General features: G+C 35.4%; 1 protein-coding gene across 1 annotated transcript in view; it reads right to left on the minus strand.

The window, feature by feature from the left end:
- Positions 1 to 418: 418 nt before the first annotated feature.
- Positions 419 to 22,033, minus strand: part of ANGPT1 (angiopoietin 1) — a 45,503-nt gene continuing 23,888 nt past the window's right edge. The window contains exons 4-6 of the mRNA XM_031552970.1: positions 18,130 to 18,257; positions 12,560 to 12,661; positions 419 to 604 (exon numbers count right to left, since the gene is read on the minus strand). Coding sequence (XP_031408830.1) covers positions 434 to 604; positions 12,560 to 12,661; positions 18,130 to 18,257 — 401 coding nt within the window. The 3' untranslated portion in view covers positions 419 to 433. The remainder of the gene's footprint in view (positions 605 to 12,559; positions 12,662 to 18,129; positions 18,258 to 22,033) is intronic.

Here is a 22,033-nt window from a genome sequence, read left to right on the forward strand (position 1 = left end):
TATTCATCACTTACTCTAAATTTTAATTTGGAAATATCGATATTCTAATAGTACTTTTGAGTACCTTTTCCTATCTCCATTGCTTCACTCTTAATATTTCCAAGACAAAAATTCTCAATTTGTAATATAATCCTTTTTTTTTTTTCCTATTCAAACAGTTTTGAGTTTTGATGCTCTTAGGTATGCAAAAATTTATGCAATTTTAAGCACTTCTTACAAATAGGGCCATTGTTTGTTCACTCCTTATTTCTCAAATGTATTAGATTTTGTCTAACCTTTCATCAATGAGAAATTAGATTTCTATGTCATTTTTTAGTATCCTTTTGACTCTACGTAAAAATTAAAATCATATTATTATCCTTTCTCATATTTAACAGTGAAACAGCAAACAATGTTTATCACTCAGCAGAGGAAAAAGAATTTCAAGAGATTCTTACCTGTAATTTTGCTTTTCATTTCCTATGTGAAATCTGTCATACTGTGAATAAGCCCTATTTCCTTCCCAGTCCATTAATTCAATTCTTAGAGAATATTGCCTCTGACTTGTAATTGCAAAGATGAATTCATTCCCCAGCCAATGTTCACCTGATGGGCTACCAAAACCCTGGAAAAAAGTTGGCAGAAAAATTAGATTTAATTATCATAATTTATAGAATATTTATATAATAATAAAATCACCATCACTTTTTACCTATATATCTTAATTACTGGTCATGGAGTTTTGTGTCCTAGTCTCTAAAATGAGTCCATCAATACTTAACATGAATGAAAATTGTGAAATTCAACTGATATTTTTGGGGGCAGTGGATATTATCTATTGAAAATCACTTCCCAATTACAAGATATTAATAGTAGGATGCTAAATTTCTACAAGGATTACTCCAAAAGTAATACTTCCTATTTAATTATGTTGGCAGATAATACGAGGCGGATGCTGGTGGTATGGCAGTAGAGGTTGATCCTTCCCATCAGTATCTCATTATTTTTTGTCACCATGTGATAGATGGCAGCTGATGGACAGTATGACAAAAAAGGCATCTGACACAGGAGTGTAGATGAAGAAAAAGTGTGAAACTGAATTCCTCCATGAGGAAATAATTACACCCATTTACATTCACTGATACTTGCTGAAAGTTTCTGGAGACCAAACAGTGGATGTGATCACAGTGAGGCGGTGGATGGTGTGTTTCAGCAGTGGAACAGCAACAGTGGATCACTTCCACTGGTGCTAATTTTTAGAAGCATGGCATGCATCTTGTTCATCACTGGCAAAAATGCGCAGCTAATGATGGAGACCATGTTGAAAACCAGTGTTTTGTAACTGAGAATTTGCACTATCAAACAGTGTTATTTCTCTCTTTGTATCTTTCATATTTTCCATGGTAATAAATAAGAGGCTTTACTTTCAGAAAAACCTATGTATATGCTTCAGTGGCAATATTGAACATAAAGAATTACTATGATACATTTCATATGATGCTATACCTCATTATCATTAAGACAATTAAACCAAATGAAAATTCTATTGTATATTATGATTTTTTTAAAAAAAATATTTATTTATTTACATTTATTTAGATTACACACCGAATTGAAATTAGCTATGGAGGACAGTTCTGACAATTTCTCTGCTGTGACTGTGCGCTGTAACTGAAGGTGTCAAACTTTTGGTTTAAAATTCTCTTCTGCATATAGCATATGCAGGACAAGATCCAGCCGATGAGTGATCCCCAGTGAAACTACTTGTTTCCCTCATTCTTGATGTACTCAGAGTCATATTGCCTAAGATTTTGTCTATTATAAATTTCATTTTATCTTACCAGGCTGAGGTGGCGTAAGATATCTATATGTGTTATGTTACTTTGAAACCTTTAATTTAAGGAGATAGAATATTTTTATAGATTAGCCAAAGCACAACAGAGGATAATGTAATTAAAGGTACCTAACTCTCCTTACATGTCCTATATTCAGATGATCGCATTTCCAGGCTATACAATTCTCTAACATGGAAAAATGAAAGAGAAAATATAACCAGTGTTCAAACTGCACTCCTAATCACATATATATTTTTTGTGCATCCTCCAGGTTTTAAACTTGTTTATGTTTAATTAATATTTTACCATAATTAAAAGATTTATTTAGCACAAAAAAAAAAACAAACAACACTATATATTAAATTTGTTCTTCTTTTTCTTATAAAACTGTTATTTTATACTACTGGCTCTAAACAGTAGATATTATTTTAAAATTGTAATCTATCTTTGTGAAGAACTATTTCAAGGTTACTAGTTCATGCTTTTTCATATTTCTAGTGTTAGGAAAAGTGGAAGCTGGAAAAGTGCTGATTTACTTATACTGATACGCCAGGAATGATTTTAGAAGCCCCTTGTGAAAATTTCCTGATTAAATTAAATGAATGACAAAATGATATTCTTGCTTTGATACAAATTCACCTTCTGGTACTAAATTGTGTCTGCCAGACATATGAAAGAAATGACAGAAGTTAACAATAATGAAACTCTGCTTCTGGAGTAGACTAGACTGCAATGAATGTCAAATATTTTCCTTTACCATTCACTATGGGAAGTTACTTCTCTCTGCAGTACCCATCGTAGTATTAACAGATGATATTCTGTATGGTTGCCCTTTAGGTAAGAGGGCATGAAATGATACCTGCGTACAAAGTGTTTAGTCTGCAAGAACTGAGATTCAGTCTGTGGTGAGTCTCAGAGAGGACTTAGACTTCAGTATAGAAGCATACTGTAATTCCACACTTCTTTTCCTGCACATTATTTCACTATATCTTCCTTCTGAAATAGATGATTTTCCATTTTAGTACCTGTGAATACTGTTTGTAGTATTCCGTTGATATCTTACTTTGAGTAGAGCAGTTTGAGCTCTACTCCCCAAGCTTTCCCATGATGATGGTTCTGTGTCTCTCACTTACTGCTTTATTCTGTTTGCATGCATATTTTAATTTGTACATACTTTCTAAAATGTAATGGCCTATTTCTCATCTGCATAAACCCTGCCTGAAGCTGAATAGTTTTCAGTATTTCATATCTGTTCTTTTGATCCTTTCCATCACCTCACCTTCTCTCTCTGCCCTATGGCTCTCATACACGGTCACTCCTGCCGTAGCAACTTTGGCAGTGACCTACTGGAGCAACCTCAGCCAGTCTCTGACATCCTCTTTTGCCCATGGTTATTGCTGCTTGTCTGAGAGGAAGGGAAAACATACTCTGCAGGGCTACTCAGCCGGTAGCTTTTCTCCCTAAAATCCAGAAGTGAGAAGTTCTTTTATCACTGGAGCTTAGGTGTCTATATACCAGTCAAAATATGCGACATTGATATCTAAGTGGTTTCTTATTCTAGAAAATATATATTATTATTTTTAATAGATTTCACCCTTTAAAAGAAGATTTTTGTCAAATTATTTCTCCCATTTTCTCATTGCTGGCAAGCAGTAGGGGCTCTCCTTTGAACTGTGGCTCTACTGAGTTATATTAGTCTTATCTTATTTAAATTACAGCTTATTCAGGATATAGTACATATGGCTTTTTAACATTGTGTTCCCATATGTGTTCTATATAAACTCCAGACACCATACATAATTATTCTGAAAATAATAATTTTTCTTCTTCACATTTACACTTCCTTCTCCTTTTTTCACGTGTTATTACGCTAAGATGAAAATCTATCACTAAGTGGTTTGCTCTCCTGACCACAGGAAATGAAGTTGAAGCAAAAGAGAACAGAAGGAATATAAAAATGAAAAAAAAAAAAGTTATGGGGAAAGTCTCTGCATTAGCTACATTAGAAAGTGCTACTTTATTGAAAATCAGATTAGAAATGAGTAGGCTAAAAATGATTTGTGTTTCAAATGTACTGCTGAATTTCTCAATTAATATTTTTTTTAATTGGAGAACAGCATTCTCGAAACCAAATTCCATTTATAATTAAAGGCTTTTTTGTTACTATATACTCTAATAAATCTCTTGACATGCCCTAATTAGAAAAAATACATATGTATTTTTTTATTATCATCTCTTTATCGGTGAGACACTCCTTTTAAATTAAACTGCTTTTATGAAATAAAAACAAAGAAGTAAGCAGAATATAAAAAATACCTCTGAAGAAATGAATAATCCTTATGATGGGTACTGTATTTTATTAAGCAATTATTATGATTGGAAACCAAACAAATAAACAGGTAATCAGAGCTTTATTAGATCTATTCAGACACTAGTCTGATTTAGTATGAATTAACTTTTAGTTTGCATTCCTACCTTGAGGCTGGTAGAGAAAATGATAGCAAAGAAAGATCATACAAGGCCCTTTTGGTTATACCTCAGTGCCTTTAGCCCTCAAGTACAGTTGTGAATTTTATCTTCAAATACAAAATCTTTTTTTCTTCAGCCAGAAGACTTACGGAAACAACTTGTGCACTTGTGATGCACACCTGTATGCTATTTTTATGAATTGCCTGGAACAGTTTTGAAACATCTCACAAACATGAAGTTCAACAAAGTAGCAGGAGAGCTGCTGCCTGGGATGGGCAGGCCCAGGGAGATACAGCAGCTTTCCAGCTGCCTATCAGCAGGAGCAAATCAGCCAGCCAAAAGCAGATATTCAACACATATTGCCTCTGAGGGATCCTTAGACATCTGGGAGAGATTTGATGGAGATTACAAGGGAACTCAAGCTATCGCCACAGCAAATCTTAGAAAATACTTAGAAATTCAGGAAGATTTTTAGTAATGAGAAGGGACTTCAATAAGAGACAAAATTCTACAAAAACAAACCTCATTAGGATTGTTGTTCACAAGTTGACTCAGTAATTGTTCAGTAATGAGAGTCAAGCATTTTAGTTAACAGGAAAGTTATACACATTCTGCTGTTTAACTCTGTGCCAAGTGATAAGATGCTTTCAGCCTTGCCTATAAACCATGTTTATCAACTTACATGGGAAAAAGTTGTTTATTTCAGACCCCAAACTGTTATTAAATGTATTTGTTTTCCTTCACCTATTGACTCTGTCAACATTTTTGATTTTTTGTATTCAGATGACTGTAACAAATGCTTCATGTTAAGAGTTTGCACTTAAAAACAGTGAAGTACGAGAGGTGTTCCAAGCCATCCTCAGCCATCAATTTAGTAGAAGAAACATCTGTATTTCATGAATGTGTTTGTATTTAATTATAATTCCCTTTGAAACCCAATGGGATTTCAGTACTGTTCCAAACTGCATTTAAAGTGACTAAGAGATACAATTTTATCATTAACTTTTTGTATTTCGTCCATTACATGTTTCCAAGTACAGGGGTTAATTCCTTAAACTTTAAATTTTACTGCAAAACACTGTCATATTCCTTTTTCCTTGAAATTTGCATAAGGTTTGGGGATAAATGGTAAACTGGGCACTTCAATTTCCCAAGAAAGTAGTTATCATAACAGCAAAAATTCAGAAATTTCCAAAGGTTTTCAGAACTCTTCTACATTTTCCTCATTAGCACTCTATAGAAATTGAGAAAAGCTTGCATTCCATATTGTATTTTCTCAACTGCTCAGCATTAGTCATAGGCAGGATATACAAATCTTTGCACTGACTTAGGTTAAGTTATTTTCATGTTTCATTTTATTTTTCACAAACTGGAAATATATTTTTGCAGCTGTTGAAAACTGCATTATGATTGTATTTTGGCCAAGTTTTACCTGACGTTAGGAAAAAAGATATTTAATCACAATCAGCGAGTAGTTTTGTTATCAAGGAATAATCTTGTGGTGTTTTGCACTACATTTAGAATGGGTTTTGAAGACATGATAACACAACTTACTTTCAGAGCAATATGTATATGTACTAGGATGAAGTATATATATGTACTAGGATGAAGCATATATGTACCAGGATGAAGCAAAGGAGTTTTCTGGTTCTCTATGCCTACTGATATATCATAGAATTGTGTATGTTTTGACACAGTGTCCAATTGTTACATATATATATTTAAAAAGAAAAAAAAAAAGGAATGTGTTGTCCTTTTATATGCATTAACACATAGAATCAAATACAATAAAAGTGCATTTTATAATTACTCTAGATGATTTCCAGGTTCTACATCACCTCATTTACAATGGCATAATGATTAACAAAAACAAAAATCAGTTATGAGCACAAAGAAATTTAATTCAATTCTGATTTGAAAAATGACCTGAAGAATTTAAGAAGTTGATACTTATTCAAAAATAATAAGTAGGGTGCAAAAGACTTTTATTAGGTTTGGCAAATGCTGTGGGGGTATTCTGCTTAAATCATGTTACTCTAAGTTTATTAAAAAATTATCTCTCTTACTTTATTTATTTTGTCTGATAATGTTCATAGGAAGCTTTGACTTTTATAGACAAAATAAAATTGAAACCAGACACAGTCAATATATTCTATGGGTTCATCTTCTGTCAGACAATTCACTGAAAAAGGCAGATAATATTTCAGTGTTTTACAACAGCAGTGTCTTCCCAGAAGCCATAAAGAATATTCAGCTCATTTTGCCGTAGCTGAGGATTTGGCATGCATTTTGTGCAAGAGGATAATTTCTTAAAAGCTCAGAATAATTTTTCATTTCCATCACATCAGATTATTCACTGTATATTTATTTTAAAATAAACATATGGCCTATAGAAACAGCTTAAACTTTTCTGAAATAACCAATGTGTTAAATAATGCTAACTTAAAAATATATTAAAATAATAATAAATATTCATAGTTATTTTTATTAAATACAAATAAATACTTTGTGCAATGTTTCAAAAATATGTTTGGGTGGAACTCAAAGGCACCTTCTCCAAAGTTTAAATGAAAAGTTACTTTCAAACTAAATACAGAACTAAATGTCTGTACAATTATTCCCCACTTGAAGTATTTCTCACAATCTTGTTCAAGTTCTGCAGCCATACTTGTTCCTTCTAATCCAAATGTATCAGCAGACACAGAAATTATTGTCTTTGTCCTTCCTTAACATACAGAGCATCAGTAGAAGCGGATTACCTCATGAGGAAAAATCCCAAAAGTAGAGACCAGTTTTGAAGTACAAACTTCGCTTAAATGGTACCTCTAGCCTGGCAATGAGTCCCATACAGCTCACTTTCCTCCAGTTATCTACATACAATAGCCAGTGATTCTTCCTCTTGCCTGGATTTCAATCTCACGTCTTGACTCTACAACTAAAATTAGGTATTTCCTAACAAGGCAGGCTAGGTGGAGAACCCCTTTCCCAAAGTTCCTGCACTCTAGCAAAAATGGATCCTGGGAACATACAGATACTTACTGTGGCTCTTACTATATGTATTCAAAGGAGATGAGTTTATTTTAAAGAAAAGAAAGCTTGATTTTGTATTCTAAGACAAATTGGGAGTGTAAGAGAAGTTTCTCTTCTGTTATTTTCAAATAAATAAATTGTGTAGATTAGAGGTAAATATTCATGTCCTTAAAAAGAAAAAAGTAATTTTATTTCACTTTGGGCAAAAAGAAAAAATTTTGGAGGTAGGACTTAATTTTCTTCTACTCTCTCTCTCTTGGCTTACAGGTTGCTCTTCTCTCTTTTACTTGGACTTCACTGGGATACTAAAAATTGAATGAGAGTAGAAGATTAACACCAGAGTTAGATAATTATAACACTGATTTTACGTAAATTCCTAGGTGAAGGGCTGCTTCAGCGAGTCCCAGATGGAACAGATCAGGCAGACATATATCCGTCAAAAGAAAACTGTTCTGTGATGAGAGCATACATGTTCATTTGGAGAATAGCAGAGCAGGTACCTAAGGATCTCTCTCCCTCATTAAAAAATAAACAAAACCTCTCAAAATATCTGCTGGATCTTGTAAAATAGCATGTCCACCTTTTGCTTAGAGAGTTTCTTCAATAAGTGTTAAAGACTATATTCAATACAGCATAGTTAGAACGCAACTGCTCAATACTATGCTAATTTTTTCATCAGGAAATATTCCAAAAAATGAAGATGCTTTCTTGTGTGATAGCATCTCTGTTGCCTAGTCTAGTGATCCAAAGCTCTCTGAAGCAAAAATGATTTTGTTCTTGCTCTCTTAGATCCTGTGGTAGAAGTTCTGACAGCCTTGGTCAGAACTAAATAGTTTCAAGAGCTAGCCTCTACTGGACATGCTAGACCTCAGAAGAAGAGGAGAATATGCTGGCTCATTTTGTAATACTGATGAAAATGTCAATTATTATTACAATTAACTGAGTAGCAGTTTCAGTCAGAAGTGACTTTTTAATAAAGTATGGTGACAGGCAGTTCCTTATCAGAGATGAGTGAGTTTCTGGAAAGGCGTTACTCGCAGGATATCTTAATACACATTCCTGTCACTAAAAATCATTTCCTTATATCCAAATTACTTGGTAAATGTTTGAAAGAAAAAAACTACTTCTATGTCATATATTCCACTCACTTGAAGTAATGATTTTTTTTCAGATGCAGACAATTTATAACTCACGTCTTTGAAATGTACTATTTGTAAGAAATGCATTTGTGCCTATATGTTATGAAATTATTTGTGTCTTAATCGTGTCTTTTCTATCCCCTTGCATTCCTCTCTCATGAGCTTATCCATGTAACAAATATCACTTGACTCATCTTGTTTTTTTTTTTTTCAGTAAAGGAGCAGCATGCTTTCTGTCTTTTCTGAGGATGTGTATTCCCTATTATTTTTCTTTCTTCCAGGTCCATTCTTGTTCTGAAGAAGTGAAGCCTCAGGGGAGACTTTATAGCTCTCTACATCTACCTGAAAGGAAGCCTTGGCGAGGTAAAGGTTGGTCTTCTCTCCCAGGTAACTAGAAATAGAACGAGGTAGTGGACTCAAGCTGTGCAAAGGGAGGTTCAGTTTGCATACTAGGACAAATTTTTTGCTCTGAATGAATCAGAATGAGCAGACTGACAGGGAAGTGAGGGAGTCACTGTCTCTAGAGATGTTCAAGAAACATGGCAATGTGGCACTGAGGGACATGGGTTAGTGGGCATGGTGGTGGTTGACTGACAGTTGGAATTTATTATTTCAGTAGTCTTTTCCTTCTTTAATGATTCTATGACGCTGTGATTCTCAAAACCTTCATTTTTCAGGAAGGATCATGCTTGCACTGCAATGTAATTTGTATAGTTCTTCACATTACTGACAGGGAAAAAATTGAATCTGTTCCTGCAGAAGTTATAAGATATGCCTCCAGCTAGGTAGATAGATAGACAGATACAAGATAGATAGAAAGATGCATAGATTAGACAGACAGTCTATTTGGAACCAGCAGTTCTTCTCTTCAGATCTGTTTTAGTAAGCCAAAGAAGGAAGGAGAACCTGATCTGAAGACTGCTCAGAACAGAAGTCAGACCGAAACTCCACTCAGATGAAAAATTGCTTAGATAAGGTATTATTTATTTATTTACTTATTTATTTTAAAGACATTCTCTTTCCAGAAGTTGAAACTCTAATTCCCACTTCAAACAAGGAAATGTGAAAAACAGCAGAAACCTGCTTTAGGGTGATCCTAGCTGCTGTTGCTAAAGGAATTATCAGATACTAATATTGAAATATTTTTGATAAGATACTAATAGTAATGTGAAAAATCCATTGCAAAACATGAAAGAGAAGATAAATACTAATAAGAAAAGTACAGGAGACTGAATTCAAAGGACTTCCTCAGAATTTCTTCAAATTTATATATCTGAATATATAAAACTGATACGGTCTACAAGAGTTTGTATTCAAAAATGAGTTATTAAGAACAAAGGCACAAATTTCACTGCATAGGATATGACTGATGTAAAAAAAAAAGAACCGATAAGAACTTATGCCAATAAGAAATGAGATAACAGAATAAATCTGAACAAGACTTTTATTCGTCAGCTACTGTTTTAGATACCAGAGAAAGTTTAACTTTGTTTTCCAGAATGGGTATTGGGTATGAGTGAAAATGGAGCTAAAAGAATGAGGAGAAGAAGTTTGTAGTGCTGTTATCACTAACTTTGTGGTGATTAAAGTGTGGATTGAGTTGTGCATTTCCTACTTATGAAATATTTATGGCTGTTTTATCTCTCTATTGATTCGTTTCATGTGTTTATGTCTGCAGAATACACTGAACAGGAACTGAATTCCATAAATCCTTGAGGCACCAGTGTGAAACTGTCAAAGACAGTGATTACCTCAAGGTTTTTCAGCAGGATTAATCAGCGGTAACTGGGTAACTTCTGTAACCAGCAGTGTTGTCAATCACCTTTGCAGAGAACATCCCATGTCCATCCTTTCAGAGCTACTTGTCATAAGGATCTCAAGGTAGGGTTAGAGAAAATACGCAAGGGTTTCATAAAACTAGTAGAACCAGAAATCTGTGAAGGTGCTAGAAGTACTACAGGTTGGTGACCTGAGATTCTTAGGACAACATCAAAGCTGGCATTCAGTATTTCCTTGTAACAAATCTTTCCAGTGTTTTCGAGGTTCTTTTCCCATAGAAACCAAATGCACTGAAGGTGAATGAATCTACAGAGATTCATTATTGCTGTTACATCATCATGATAATGCTTATTTCTGTTAGATTAGATGCCCTAGTGAGAAAAGCACAAGAAGAATCTTAGAAAATCTAGAAACTATGTCTGAGCATATTTTAAGAACTGCTGCATCTCCTACCACAGCACCTGGTTTTCACTGGAAGAAAAAATAAGTAGATGTGTTAGAACAGAGCTGTGAAGTGACCTAATAAACTCTTCAGACCCTCACTGAGAAAAAATAAAAATGAGGCAATTAAGTCAGTAGTGCTCTTATGTTGAAGCTCAAACTCCTACACGTTAGAGTAATCTCCAGTTTCTTCTACCATCTTCAATTGTCCAACATTTGATGGGATAAGATAATCACAGCTAGAGGCCTTCAGTAGTAACTTTGGTGGAAGCAGAGAAAAAGGTATATACCAACTGTATTCATCATTTATAGGATGTTTATCAGTTAAGTCTGAAACAGATACTACAAAACTGAGGCATCTACTAGAAGATTATATTTTCATAAAGAAAATGAAAATGAATTCAGATTGTTTGAACTAGTCAAACCCTCCATAATCCAATCCTCAAAATGTTCATACTGTTGCAATGAAATTAAAAAAAAAAAAGAAAGAAAAAAAAGGATTGGTCTATGAAAAAGCAAATGAGGGAGTAAATCTCTATAATTCATGTGGAGTGTATAAATTAAAACAAAAAAAGAGCAAGTTAGATTGCGCACACAAATTCTAATTTCTTCATAAGTAGGAATGGTATAATCTTAAGATACCTGGTTCACCTCCCCAAAATGACATTTTGTATTTTATTTGACTTCATATCAAAATAGAGTAGAACAGTTTTCAAATTTTCTGCTATATTAAAACTCCAGACAGCCTGATTTTCTATTTTTATGATTTCTAAAAAATTGTGTCCAATTTTGAAAATTCATTCAAAAATATCTGTCATTTCAATATTAATTTTATCTCACATATATTAAGTGACAGATTATATCATTTTTTAATCCACTGTCAACAAGGTCTGATGTCAGGAACCTAAATGGTTAATTTTTCCCTAAAATTTATATTTTCTAGTTATATAAAAATATTAAAAACAAAGCATCCTTAGAATCCAAAATGATATTTTGGCTAAATAATCTGACATTCCTTTTATTTACTTATTTATTTTAATTTTAATTTCTGAACAGAACTTTTCTGCATTTAAATTATTACTGACTGGACCTTACTTTATTTTTTTTAGCATTTTAAATATTCTTTCCATATGGTACCTTTCAAAAACTGCTAGAAAAAAGATTTTTCTCTTCCAAGCTTGTAATACGGTTCTGAAAACTTCACTGAGAATGTCTCGGAAATAAAATCCAGTTCTCAGGAATTCAAAGAAAGAAACTCCACAGAGAAGTTTGATCTGGGAATGAGTGAGAAGCTCAGAAATTATTTAGACTAGAATTATTTTTTAAGTTGGCAATGGGAAAATAACCAGCTAATGTAATGTTATCTGTAATTTGGTAAGTTATTTATTGTTCTTTAATTCTATTTGAAGTATCAACGTTTCCAGTACATTGTCTTAATTGGCAGAGGTCTTGTGTGGCTTGGGATAAACCCCAGTAAAACTCTTTGTTCCTATCTGAGAAGCTCCAAATTCTGAAGGAGTTCCCCTTAGTTGAAGGCATCTATATGTTAGGAATATCGGCACATTCTCATTACCCGTCAATGTGACAGCAATTCCAAACTTCAGAGAGGCAGACAAGACATTAACATTCTTTACTATATATGCCTGGACATCATCTCATTTTAATCTCAGTAACTGAACTGACAGAAACCCTAATTCATGCAAAATAATACTCAGCTGAGTAAAAAAAAAGAATATTATGACTTTAAATAGTAACATGCATGAAAAAGGTAGTTCACAAAGGACTATTGGACATCACACCATTATAAGACCCGCTTAAGACAATGAGAAATACTATTTGAAATCTTTTTCCTATGAATTTACAGCTATTCCACATCTTTTCCCTTACCATTTTGTATTCTTTCCAACCTTTCTGGAAATCCAGACTCCCATCTTCTCGGTGCTGTATAACTGTCCATCCTCCTCCATTGATTTCCATATTACAAAAGACCTGTGCAGTAACAAAAAAAAAAAGAAGAGATGCTTGCACTGGAATCCTGTCATTTTAGAGGTGGAAAATGTGAATAATGGAATTATGGAAGCCTGTTTCCCTATGGATTCATGCTTTATGCTTTTGATGGCATGCTCAGACCCCGTATACATTCAGTGTAATTCTCTCAGTAAAGTATGTTCATACAGAAAAGTACCCATTTAAAATGGATATTTATTTTTTATTCATTTTTCACCCTTCTTACCCTACATTTAAAAAAAAAAAATAGAGGATAAGTTATAAATAAATTACAGACACTACTTATACATTCACTTTTCTTGGTATGTGGTGGTAGCATTCATTATTGTATGAAACAATTTTAAGATCCGACTAAGTTTCTCAGTGCTCTTAATTGAAGCAAATTTTCCTGATTTTCATTCCCAAGTACTCGTCCACCCCAGAGTGGCACTGCAGTTATCCTAATTTTCATTTGACTCTATGCTTTTATAGTTATATTTTGTTTTTTAAGAAAGGTGCTAATATGTGAGAAGGTGGAATAGATGCCACCTATCAGTTTTAGCTTTTGGCATTCACATCGACTGCACTGGAGAGTAACTTAGAACTTTAAGTTGCTTTGCCAAATCAAAGGCTAATATCCAATTCATAAGATCTCTTATTTGAGAAAGAACCATATTCCACCCTCAGGCAAAACAGTTTAAATCTTTCTTTCTCATAACCATTGTCACAGTAATCTGTGCAAGAACTTTTGTTTTAATTTGCTCCAGGCATGACAAGCGAAGAGACTGTGTAGGTACAGGAAGGAAACAGAATACTGAACAGTGCAAATATGTGAACTTCATTTAGGTTAACCACAAGAAAACCCACAAATTTTTACAAATATTTTGGCCCTATACTTTGTTCAGGGAAGATGGTGAGAGTCAAAACATTTATCTGCAAGATTTAATTTCTTAATCTGATTTACAGTGAGAATTTCTAAATGACGGATTCACTTTCCTTACAAGTCATGTAAAGCTCCCATGAATCCATGCCAATTTCTAAAGCATTAAATCCTCAACTGTACTAAGACTACTCATTTTAAAGACGCACACACACACACACAATACAAGTCTTTTTATTCTAGAATAGAAAAAAATGCCTATTAAAGTACTTGAATGTTTCTATATAATATAGCAGATTAAAGGAGAAAACTGCAGAGTGAAAGAGAGATTTACAGCAGCTGTCATTGTGTGGTCTGGCACTTTCTGTGGTGGTAGACACAAACACCTGCCACACTAACAGGGGTGCCAAGCTCCTTATAGATGTTTGCTGTGCACAGTTCTAGCCAACAAATGTCCTGGACTGGCTTCTGTCCCAGGCAGTGTCAGAGCACTCAATCGTTAAACAACTTTTAGCACATTCTGATGTTTAATCCTCTACCAAATTAAGAAAAGGATGAAGTTACTTTGAATTTTTACATATCTCTACATTCTGAATTTATCATCAACAAAAAGAACCTGGTTTAAATTAAAAGGGTATCCAAAGTGTTTCACTACTGCCTTCCTTAAAGGCATGAATAAGAATACCCAAGCTATTAAAAGAATCATAGAATCATAGAATGGCCTGGGTTGAAAAAGCCCACAATGATCATCGAGTTTCAACCCCCCTGCTATGCACAGGGTCGCCAATCACCAGACCAAGCTGCCCAGAGCCACATCCAGCCTGGCCTTGAATGACTCCAAGGATGGGGCATCCACAACCTCCTTAAGCAACCTGTTCCAGTTTGTCACCACCATCTATGTGAAAAACTTCCTCCTACTATCTAACCTAAATCTCCCCTGTCTCAGTTTAAGACTATTTCTCCTTGTGCTATCACTATCCACCCTAGTAAACAGTCGTTCCCCCTCCTGCTTATATGTTCCCTTAAAGTACTGGGAGGCCACAATGAGGTCTCCCCGGATCTTTCTCTTTTCCAAGCTAAACAAGCCCAGTTCCCTCAATCTTTTTTCACAGGAGAGGTGCTCCAGCCCTGTGATCATAATGGCCCTCCTCTGGACCTGCTCCAAGAGCATTACATCCTTCCGTATTGGGAGCCCCAGGCCTGGACACAGTACTCCAAATAAGCCCTCACAAGAGCCAGGTAGAGGGGGACAATCAGCACTTCTCCCTGCTGGCCACCCCTTTTTTAATGCAGCCCAGAACACAGTTGGCCTTCCGAGCTGCAAGCACAAATTGCTGGCTCATGTCCAGCTTCTCGTCCAACAGGACCCCCAAAAAGCATATATGGAATTATTTGTACATAATTCACAGTTATGGATTAAATTATTAAAAATGTATAATAATACTGTAGAGGTCTAATAATGTAATTCTACTATAAATGAAACTGGTGGGATTACTTCATAATGTACTTTAAGTGCTTCCACAATATGACTTCACAAGTCGACACTGTAGATTTGTATCAACAAGCTCAAGATCAAACAAGCCATTTGAGATTCAGGGAATATATCTCTTATACAGAAACCAAGGCTGGAGGTAACTGAGCGAGAACCACAGACTTTACAGTGCATGCAGCATCCATATAGTTAATGAGTTAAAGTTCTGGCAGATATACTCAGAGAGGTCATCAATGTGAAGCTTGCAGAAAGTCCACAGGCAGAAAGCAGAGAGAGGGTGAAGACAGAATTCATGGCAGTGCAGATTCTTTGCAGAGTTGTAAACACACAGATACGCCAGCATTTAACATGGCATTTTCAGTGCAGTGCACAAAGAAGTTTATAGAAATCATCCTTGTGATGACTTTGGTTGATGTTAAAGCAGAGTTATAGAGTGAAGCATGATAGGATATGGAGATGCTGCAATCACTCAGAGCTGTCCCTTTGGCTTCCTCCACCTCCTGTAACAGCAGTGACATCACCTTCACTGCCCCTCTATCCACAACAGCCTCTCTTCCCCCAGTAGGTGCCCCCACCTGTGTATAACCCTGAGCGGACTCTTACCTTTGCTGTCACTATGACTGAGGGATAATTGTTTATCAGCACCATCAAGCACTGCATGCCCGCACACAAACACACACACCCCTAAATAAGGCAATTGATTAGCTTAATATTTTAAGGCAAATCTTTTCTCAAAGATATGGAATATAATTTGGATCCTTTTCATCAGAAATGAATAACTTATTTTTCATGTAGGATTGGAAAACATTTTAAGCCAATGAACAGTTGAAGCTAGTGGCATGAAAGAAAATTTGCAAGCTGTTTTTTTAAGCATGAAAAATGAGGCATATAAATATTATGGAGCTGTATGCATAAAGGACAGTTTTCCATGAATATAGGAAGGTATGAAGAGCAAAATTATTAGAACTGACAGTAACAATTGTATAGATGATGAAGGGGCTTTTGCTATTCAGTGTCAGGATGCAAGTATCCCTAAGGAAATACATAATGTAACAAAAGTCTATTTTCATATCCCAAAGTATAAAATGGCAAAAAATGAGGCAATTGCTGGTGGCTGCAGGTATTACAGAAGGCAAAAATATTAGGCCACTTCAGAAATGTAGAAATTGTGCACTGCTGTTGTGATAATCCAGATAACTGAGCCTGCTTTAAGCAAATGGGTATGTCTCCATGGAATTCAAGATACTGCATGGATCCCAGAGCAATCTAACTGTGTCAGCATGGTGCTCTCTCTGGGCTAATTAGTCCTGCCACAGTGATGCGCTGATCTGATTTTGAAGCTACCTCAGCTGGAGTTGGTTCAGCTTTCTCTGCACAGCACTGTTTTGCAGATTGTTGATACAATCTGAATGTCTGAAATAACATCTGTTAAAGCAATTAGAGTCCTCACTTGATTAACTTGAGCATGCCTAGGATCAGTTCTTACTGTGTTATCATTAGGGCAAGACAGAAACAGGTGCTAGCAGAAACTCTCTCAACACACGCACATTCGCACAATAATTCTAACTCAAAAGGAAGCCTTCAGGAAAGAAAAAAAAACAAAAAGTAGTACAGTGATACCAGCTGAGCTGTGCTACACGTATTGATTGACAACATTGTCTGCAAACAGTGATATAAGCATGGACACAGAGTAGTTTCCATTGTGTTAGTGCACTTGCATCATCAGTGAAGTGTGTTTAGGTACTCTGATGCTCCTGGAAGTATACCAGGAGCATAAGTGCTACAGTGCTTTCAGATACCTACTGTTTTTCATTGCAATCCAGATTCTGGAACATTAATAAGGCTAAGTAAATCCAACTTGTGCATGCAATTCTGACTTTGGTGTAACAACTCTGTTTTGAGATGAACAGCTTCTATGGAACTGCTTTTGTTCTTGTCCTGTTCAGTAAAGCTTAAAGGTGTCTCTGCATTTCATGTCATGTCCTTTCATATTCATCAGAGCTTTATTGGCCTTTGCCCAAAGCACTCTCCCACTACAATTATAATCATGCTTTAACGAACACTAATTACTCAGTAAACCATAACGAGTGGACATTCAGAGGCTTCCAAAGGCTGTCCAAAACCAAATTTTCTTTAGAAATAAATTTTACATACCGTAGTATCATTGTAAAGTGCCTATAGAGAGTTACATTGGTAATATTTGTACTGCGTTCTTCTATTTGCAGGGTCACCATTTTACTGCAGTAAGAATAAAATCACCTCAAAGACAGAGTTCCCTTTCTTCCATCCAAACCAATTGCTGGACGACACTCTACTTTTCTCTGGCAAGTAACTAGCCCATAGCCATGGTGGGGCTGCTCGCAGTAGTGCCCTGTCAGAGGGACAAGCCTGCCTTTCTCCCTGTCTGAATTACCATTAACCTATTTGTTCACTTTCCTAGCTTCAGCTGGCTCACTTTAGCCCCAAAATCATTCTAGAAAAAGCCTTTTTATATACTGTTTCATTTTCATCCAAAAAAGCTTGTAAATATCTCTTCAGAGGACAAGAAAATACAAGATTCATCATCAGTGCTAATATTTAATGTGTTCTCTGCAGTCATTCTTCCTTACTTTGTACAAGAAAAGTATGATTTTCGTAAATTTTTATTTTTAAATCCATTAATTCTTGTCTTTCTTTCTCTGCTACTACATCATCTGCTCATCAGCTTCCTCATTACAGCATTTTATGAAAGAAAATAATATAACAGAAGAAAACAATTTTATAATAGAAGATAATAATTTTCTAAGCCTCATTGCAGGCTTATTGGTGGTCATACAGGGATTCAGCTGAACTTGCTGAGTGGGAGGAAGTGCATAAACTCTTGAGTGCATGTTGGAATTTAGGAGGGATTCTCTGTCAGTGAGAAAGAAGAATGTCTGGAATAATACACTTTATCATTTTCTTCATTCTATTGTATTTTTTTCAAGTCTGAATATAACCAGGTTTATTTGTTTCAGTGCAATAGTTTGAAGAATGAGAATAAAGGCTCCAAATGCTCCTTTTAAGGTCAGGGTAACTTCCCATTTACAAAAATGAAAATAGATCATATATTTGCCTTACCTTTTTAGGATCTGACACATTGTTAATATAAATAGTGTAGACACCACTTTTGTTAAAACCAGATTGGTATACATCTGCACAGTCTCTGAAAGGCTTTTCTTCCTCCTTCTTCGCATTCTTAAGTAAAACTGCACAGCAGAGAAAAATACAGTAATATAAGTTACAACAGTAATATTAAGCATGTTTGTATGAAAGAGACTCGTGCACACTGTATTCACTTTAAACATTCACATTAATAACTATACTGTGGTCCTTAGTAATTGAGTAAATTCTATTAAAATTTATTATGAAACTGTCAGACAGATGGCAGAGGAGGCACCAGCAGAAATAAGTCATGATGAAAATAGCTATATAGAGCATCCTGTCTACAGAGAGATGAGCACAGCAGATTCCTTCTGAGAGCTAAGGACCGTGCAGCTGCAGGTGTTGCGCCTGAATAAAGCTGTGTCTGAGAGGTTGTCAAAGAACACTCCAGCAACAGCATGTGGAGGTGGACAAGCTTGTTCAGTGCTGTGATCCAAGACAGACTTCACCTGAGAGAGCAATACAAAATCTGGAAGGAGACTATGCCTTTTCTCAATGATGCACTGCCTTTTGAGCAGCCTTGGGGCTTGTAGCAAGGGAGATGTTTGCTTAAGTTTGCTTTTTTTGGATGCAGAGAATGGTTTCATGAGTTTTACACCTACATATAAGTTGCTAGACACAGCCTAAGGAAAAAAAAGAAAAAAATGCTCCTGAAGTCAGTTATTTAGAGTCATGTTTAGTCTTTTTATGACTCAGAACAGGAAAACAATTAATATTGGAACACTGATGCAGATCATCTTGCATATCACAGATTGCTTATGAGGGCTGCCCCAAAAGTAATGTCTCCTATTTTATTACACTGGCCCACAACATCAGAGGCAAATGTTGGTGCTATGGCAGTAGAGTTGGACCTTCCTGCCAATATTCCATTATGTTCTGTTACCATGTGAAAGATGGCAGCAGAGGGGCAGTCTGACATGGAAGTGTGTTTGGAGAAAAGGTGTGGAGTTGAATTCCTGCATGTGGAAAAGATTGCACCCATTGACATTCACTGATACTTGCTCAACATTTATGGAGCCCAAACAGTGGATGTGAGCACAGTGAGGCAGTCGGTGGTGTGTTTCAGTAGTGGTGACAGCAGGTCACCTCTGTTGGTGCGTTTGTTTACAAGTGCAGCATGCAGTCTAGCAAAAATTAATCACTTTGCCAAAATAAATAGCCAGGGATGGTGACCATATTGAAAAAGAGTTTATTGCATCTGAGAATTTGCTCTAATAAACAGTGTTATTGTTCTCTTTGTATCTGTTGTAGTTTCCATGGTAATAAATAGGAGGCATTACTTTCTGAGTGAACTGTGTACCCGGTCGAGGCTGAGAACTCAAGAGGGAATATTTGAGAATCGTGGTTTTAAAGCTACAGGAGATTCCCAGTAGAAGGAGATGTGAATGTTCCCTTCACTTTCACAAACAAAAGTAGTCTGACCCCACACGATACCGTAGAATATGATTTCATTCCAACAACACATACTTTAAGCACATCAGTATTCCCATAGAAATCCATCAGTCTACTCAGAATCTTACAGTTAAACATGTCTATAAGTGCTGTGCGTGGCTCAGGCCAGCACTTCATTAATCCCTTCAATAAGGAAAAAACATTTATGTCCTTCAGACACACTCATTGTCTGGTGACACACACATTTTTTTTTCATTTCTTTTGCTTGAAAATCAGATTTGTACGTAGAAAAAGGATTGTGTCTTATTCAGTCTCAATAAAGTGATCCATAATGTAAATCTGGTGTTTAATGATAATGATGTGCAAAAGAGCAACAGTCTTGCACAGCATGTAGGATGATCTGGGCCATAAAAGAGTTTGCTTTGCAGCTTGTTATGCTAACTTACCTCTGAACACTTCAAAGCAATATTTGAACATGGTGAATTTCTGCAGGATTACTTGTCATTTACATCACTAAACAGATGCAGAAACTGAGGAAGAAAAATGTTAAGTGTTTTGCCCCAGTGTGTTTTTGTGAAAAGGCAAAAATGAAAAAAAAAAAAAAGTCCAGACTTGAATTATAAGATTATTCTACTCTGTAGGTACAGATGCAGACAAAATCCTCTTAGTTTTCCCTTTCAACGCATGTTGTGCTTATTGTTTTTTTTGAACATCATCAAAAAAATAAATAAAAATAAAACTAGGTTCAGGTACTTCCATGTGAACTTCATTTGGAACTTGGAAAAGAAAGGCAGTGCTGGTGATGTAATAGATGACACTCCCCTGTGAGATGGGGCCCTCAGCAAGGCACACAGAACACTGCACGATGGTGTCAGGTTTTAAATAAATCATAGAAGTGAGGCCTTCATGACTCGTATTAATTAAAGATTTCACAGTACTTTTCTGTATGCAGATGGTGTTAGCATCAGTGACCAAAGTCCAGCTTGAATAACTACTTGGGGTTTGAGCCAAATCCCAGAGGAGTTAAAGCAAAGACTCTCATTGATTTCAAGGGGCCTTAGATTAAATCCATTCTTCCAAGCCTGAATTTCTCTAATAATGGTGTTTCAACTGCAGACATTAGTTTCTCTTGTTTAAAAATGTATTTTATTGTACAGAGGCAGAGTCTTCATTTCCTTCAGTTTTAACTACTTATATTTTAATATGTATAATACATATAGAGAGGTCATGTTACCTCTATTTTACCATAATATACACATAGCAAAACACTTAAGAGTCACTCAGGGATACTAAGATTAGAATTTTGTTCCTTTTTAACTGAAAGTTAGACAAAAATTTAAGGATTATCTCCCAAAGTTAATATTATCTGACTTTCAAATGAAGTGAGATTTTAATTTCAAATGAATTAGAATTAGATTTGAAAATAATTTTCTCAGGAAATGAATATCTAAAAAGCATTCTTAGAAAAATATTTTTACCTTTTGCTTAGAGACTAGAGAAAACACAACAAAACTTCTGTTGACATCAGAGAGGAAGGTGACAGGGACAGATAAATGCCTTGCATACACTCAGTTTTCTTCCTTCACTTCAGTATCAGTCAACCAGAGACCACACAAAGCAGATATGTTAATTTCCTATAGACTAAGCAACCCAATTATTTTACAGCAGTGGGTTTCATGCACTGAACCGCTGTAGCCAGGAGAAGACAGCTTTCTCTGGGTGCCTGTCATCCGTTTTCCAGAAAACGAGAAGGAAAGCTCAGCCACTTAAGTGTGAATAAATATTAAAAAGTAATAAAGTTCAAGGCAAGACCTTCAAAACAAATCACGTAGTCATTTAATTTCTTTGTTCAGCTTAGACACCTGAACTTTCTTTAGAATTTTCTAATGCTAGTTTAGCTATTTTCAGATATTATACTTAGTCAAAGGTTTATGCATCCAAAGAAAAAGATACTAAGTCAAGTAAAATAATATCATGATTTTTAGACCTGAATAGTTAGCAAAAATTAGGAGACCTGGAGGGTTTTTTTTGTTTTGCCTTTTCTAGATGAATAAACTGGTGATGAAGTCATGCCCTGTGAAGACACAATGTCTATACGTAAAAACCTACTTTCCTGAACAGAAGATTAATTAACAAGCAAAATGAATTTATTTCAGTGTATACCCAAATACTTCTGCTCAATTTTCAGTCCAATAACTTTCTCTTTGGTCTATACTATCTACGTTTCCCTATCTGAGGAGTTATTTCAATTGTCAGTTCCTTGGTTTTATTTTTTTTTTTTCTCCAAAGCCTTGGATGACAGGTTGAGTCCAGGTAATATAGCAAGTATCTTCTATAAGTGCTCAGGCCTCTTCCAGTTGACTGTTCCCACATAGGTGCAAAAGCGCTGGCGGGGTGGTTGCTTTGCAGCTTCACAGAAGGACAGGAA

Source organism: Meleagris gallopavo, chromosome 3 (assembly GCF_000146605.3).
Source record: "Meleagris gallopavo isolate NT-WF06-2002-E0010 breed Aviagen turkey brand Nicholas breeding stock chromosome 3, Turkey_5.1, whole genome shotgun sequence".
Classification (NCBI taxonomy): Eukaryota; Metazoa; Chordata; class Aves; order Galliformes; family Phasianidae; genus Meleagris; species Meleagris gallopavo.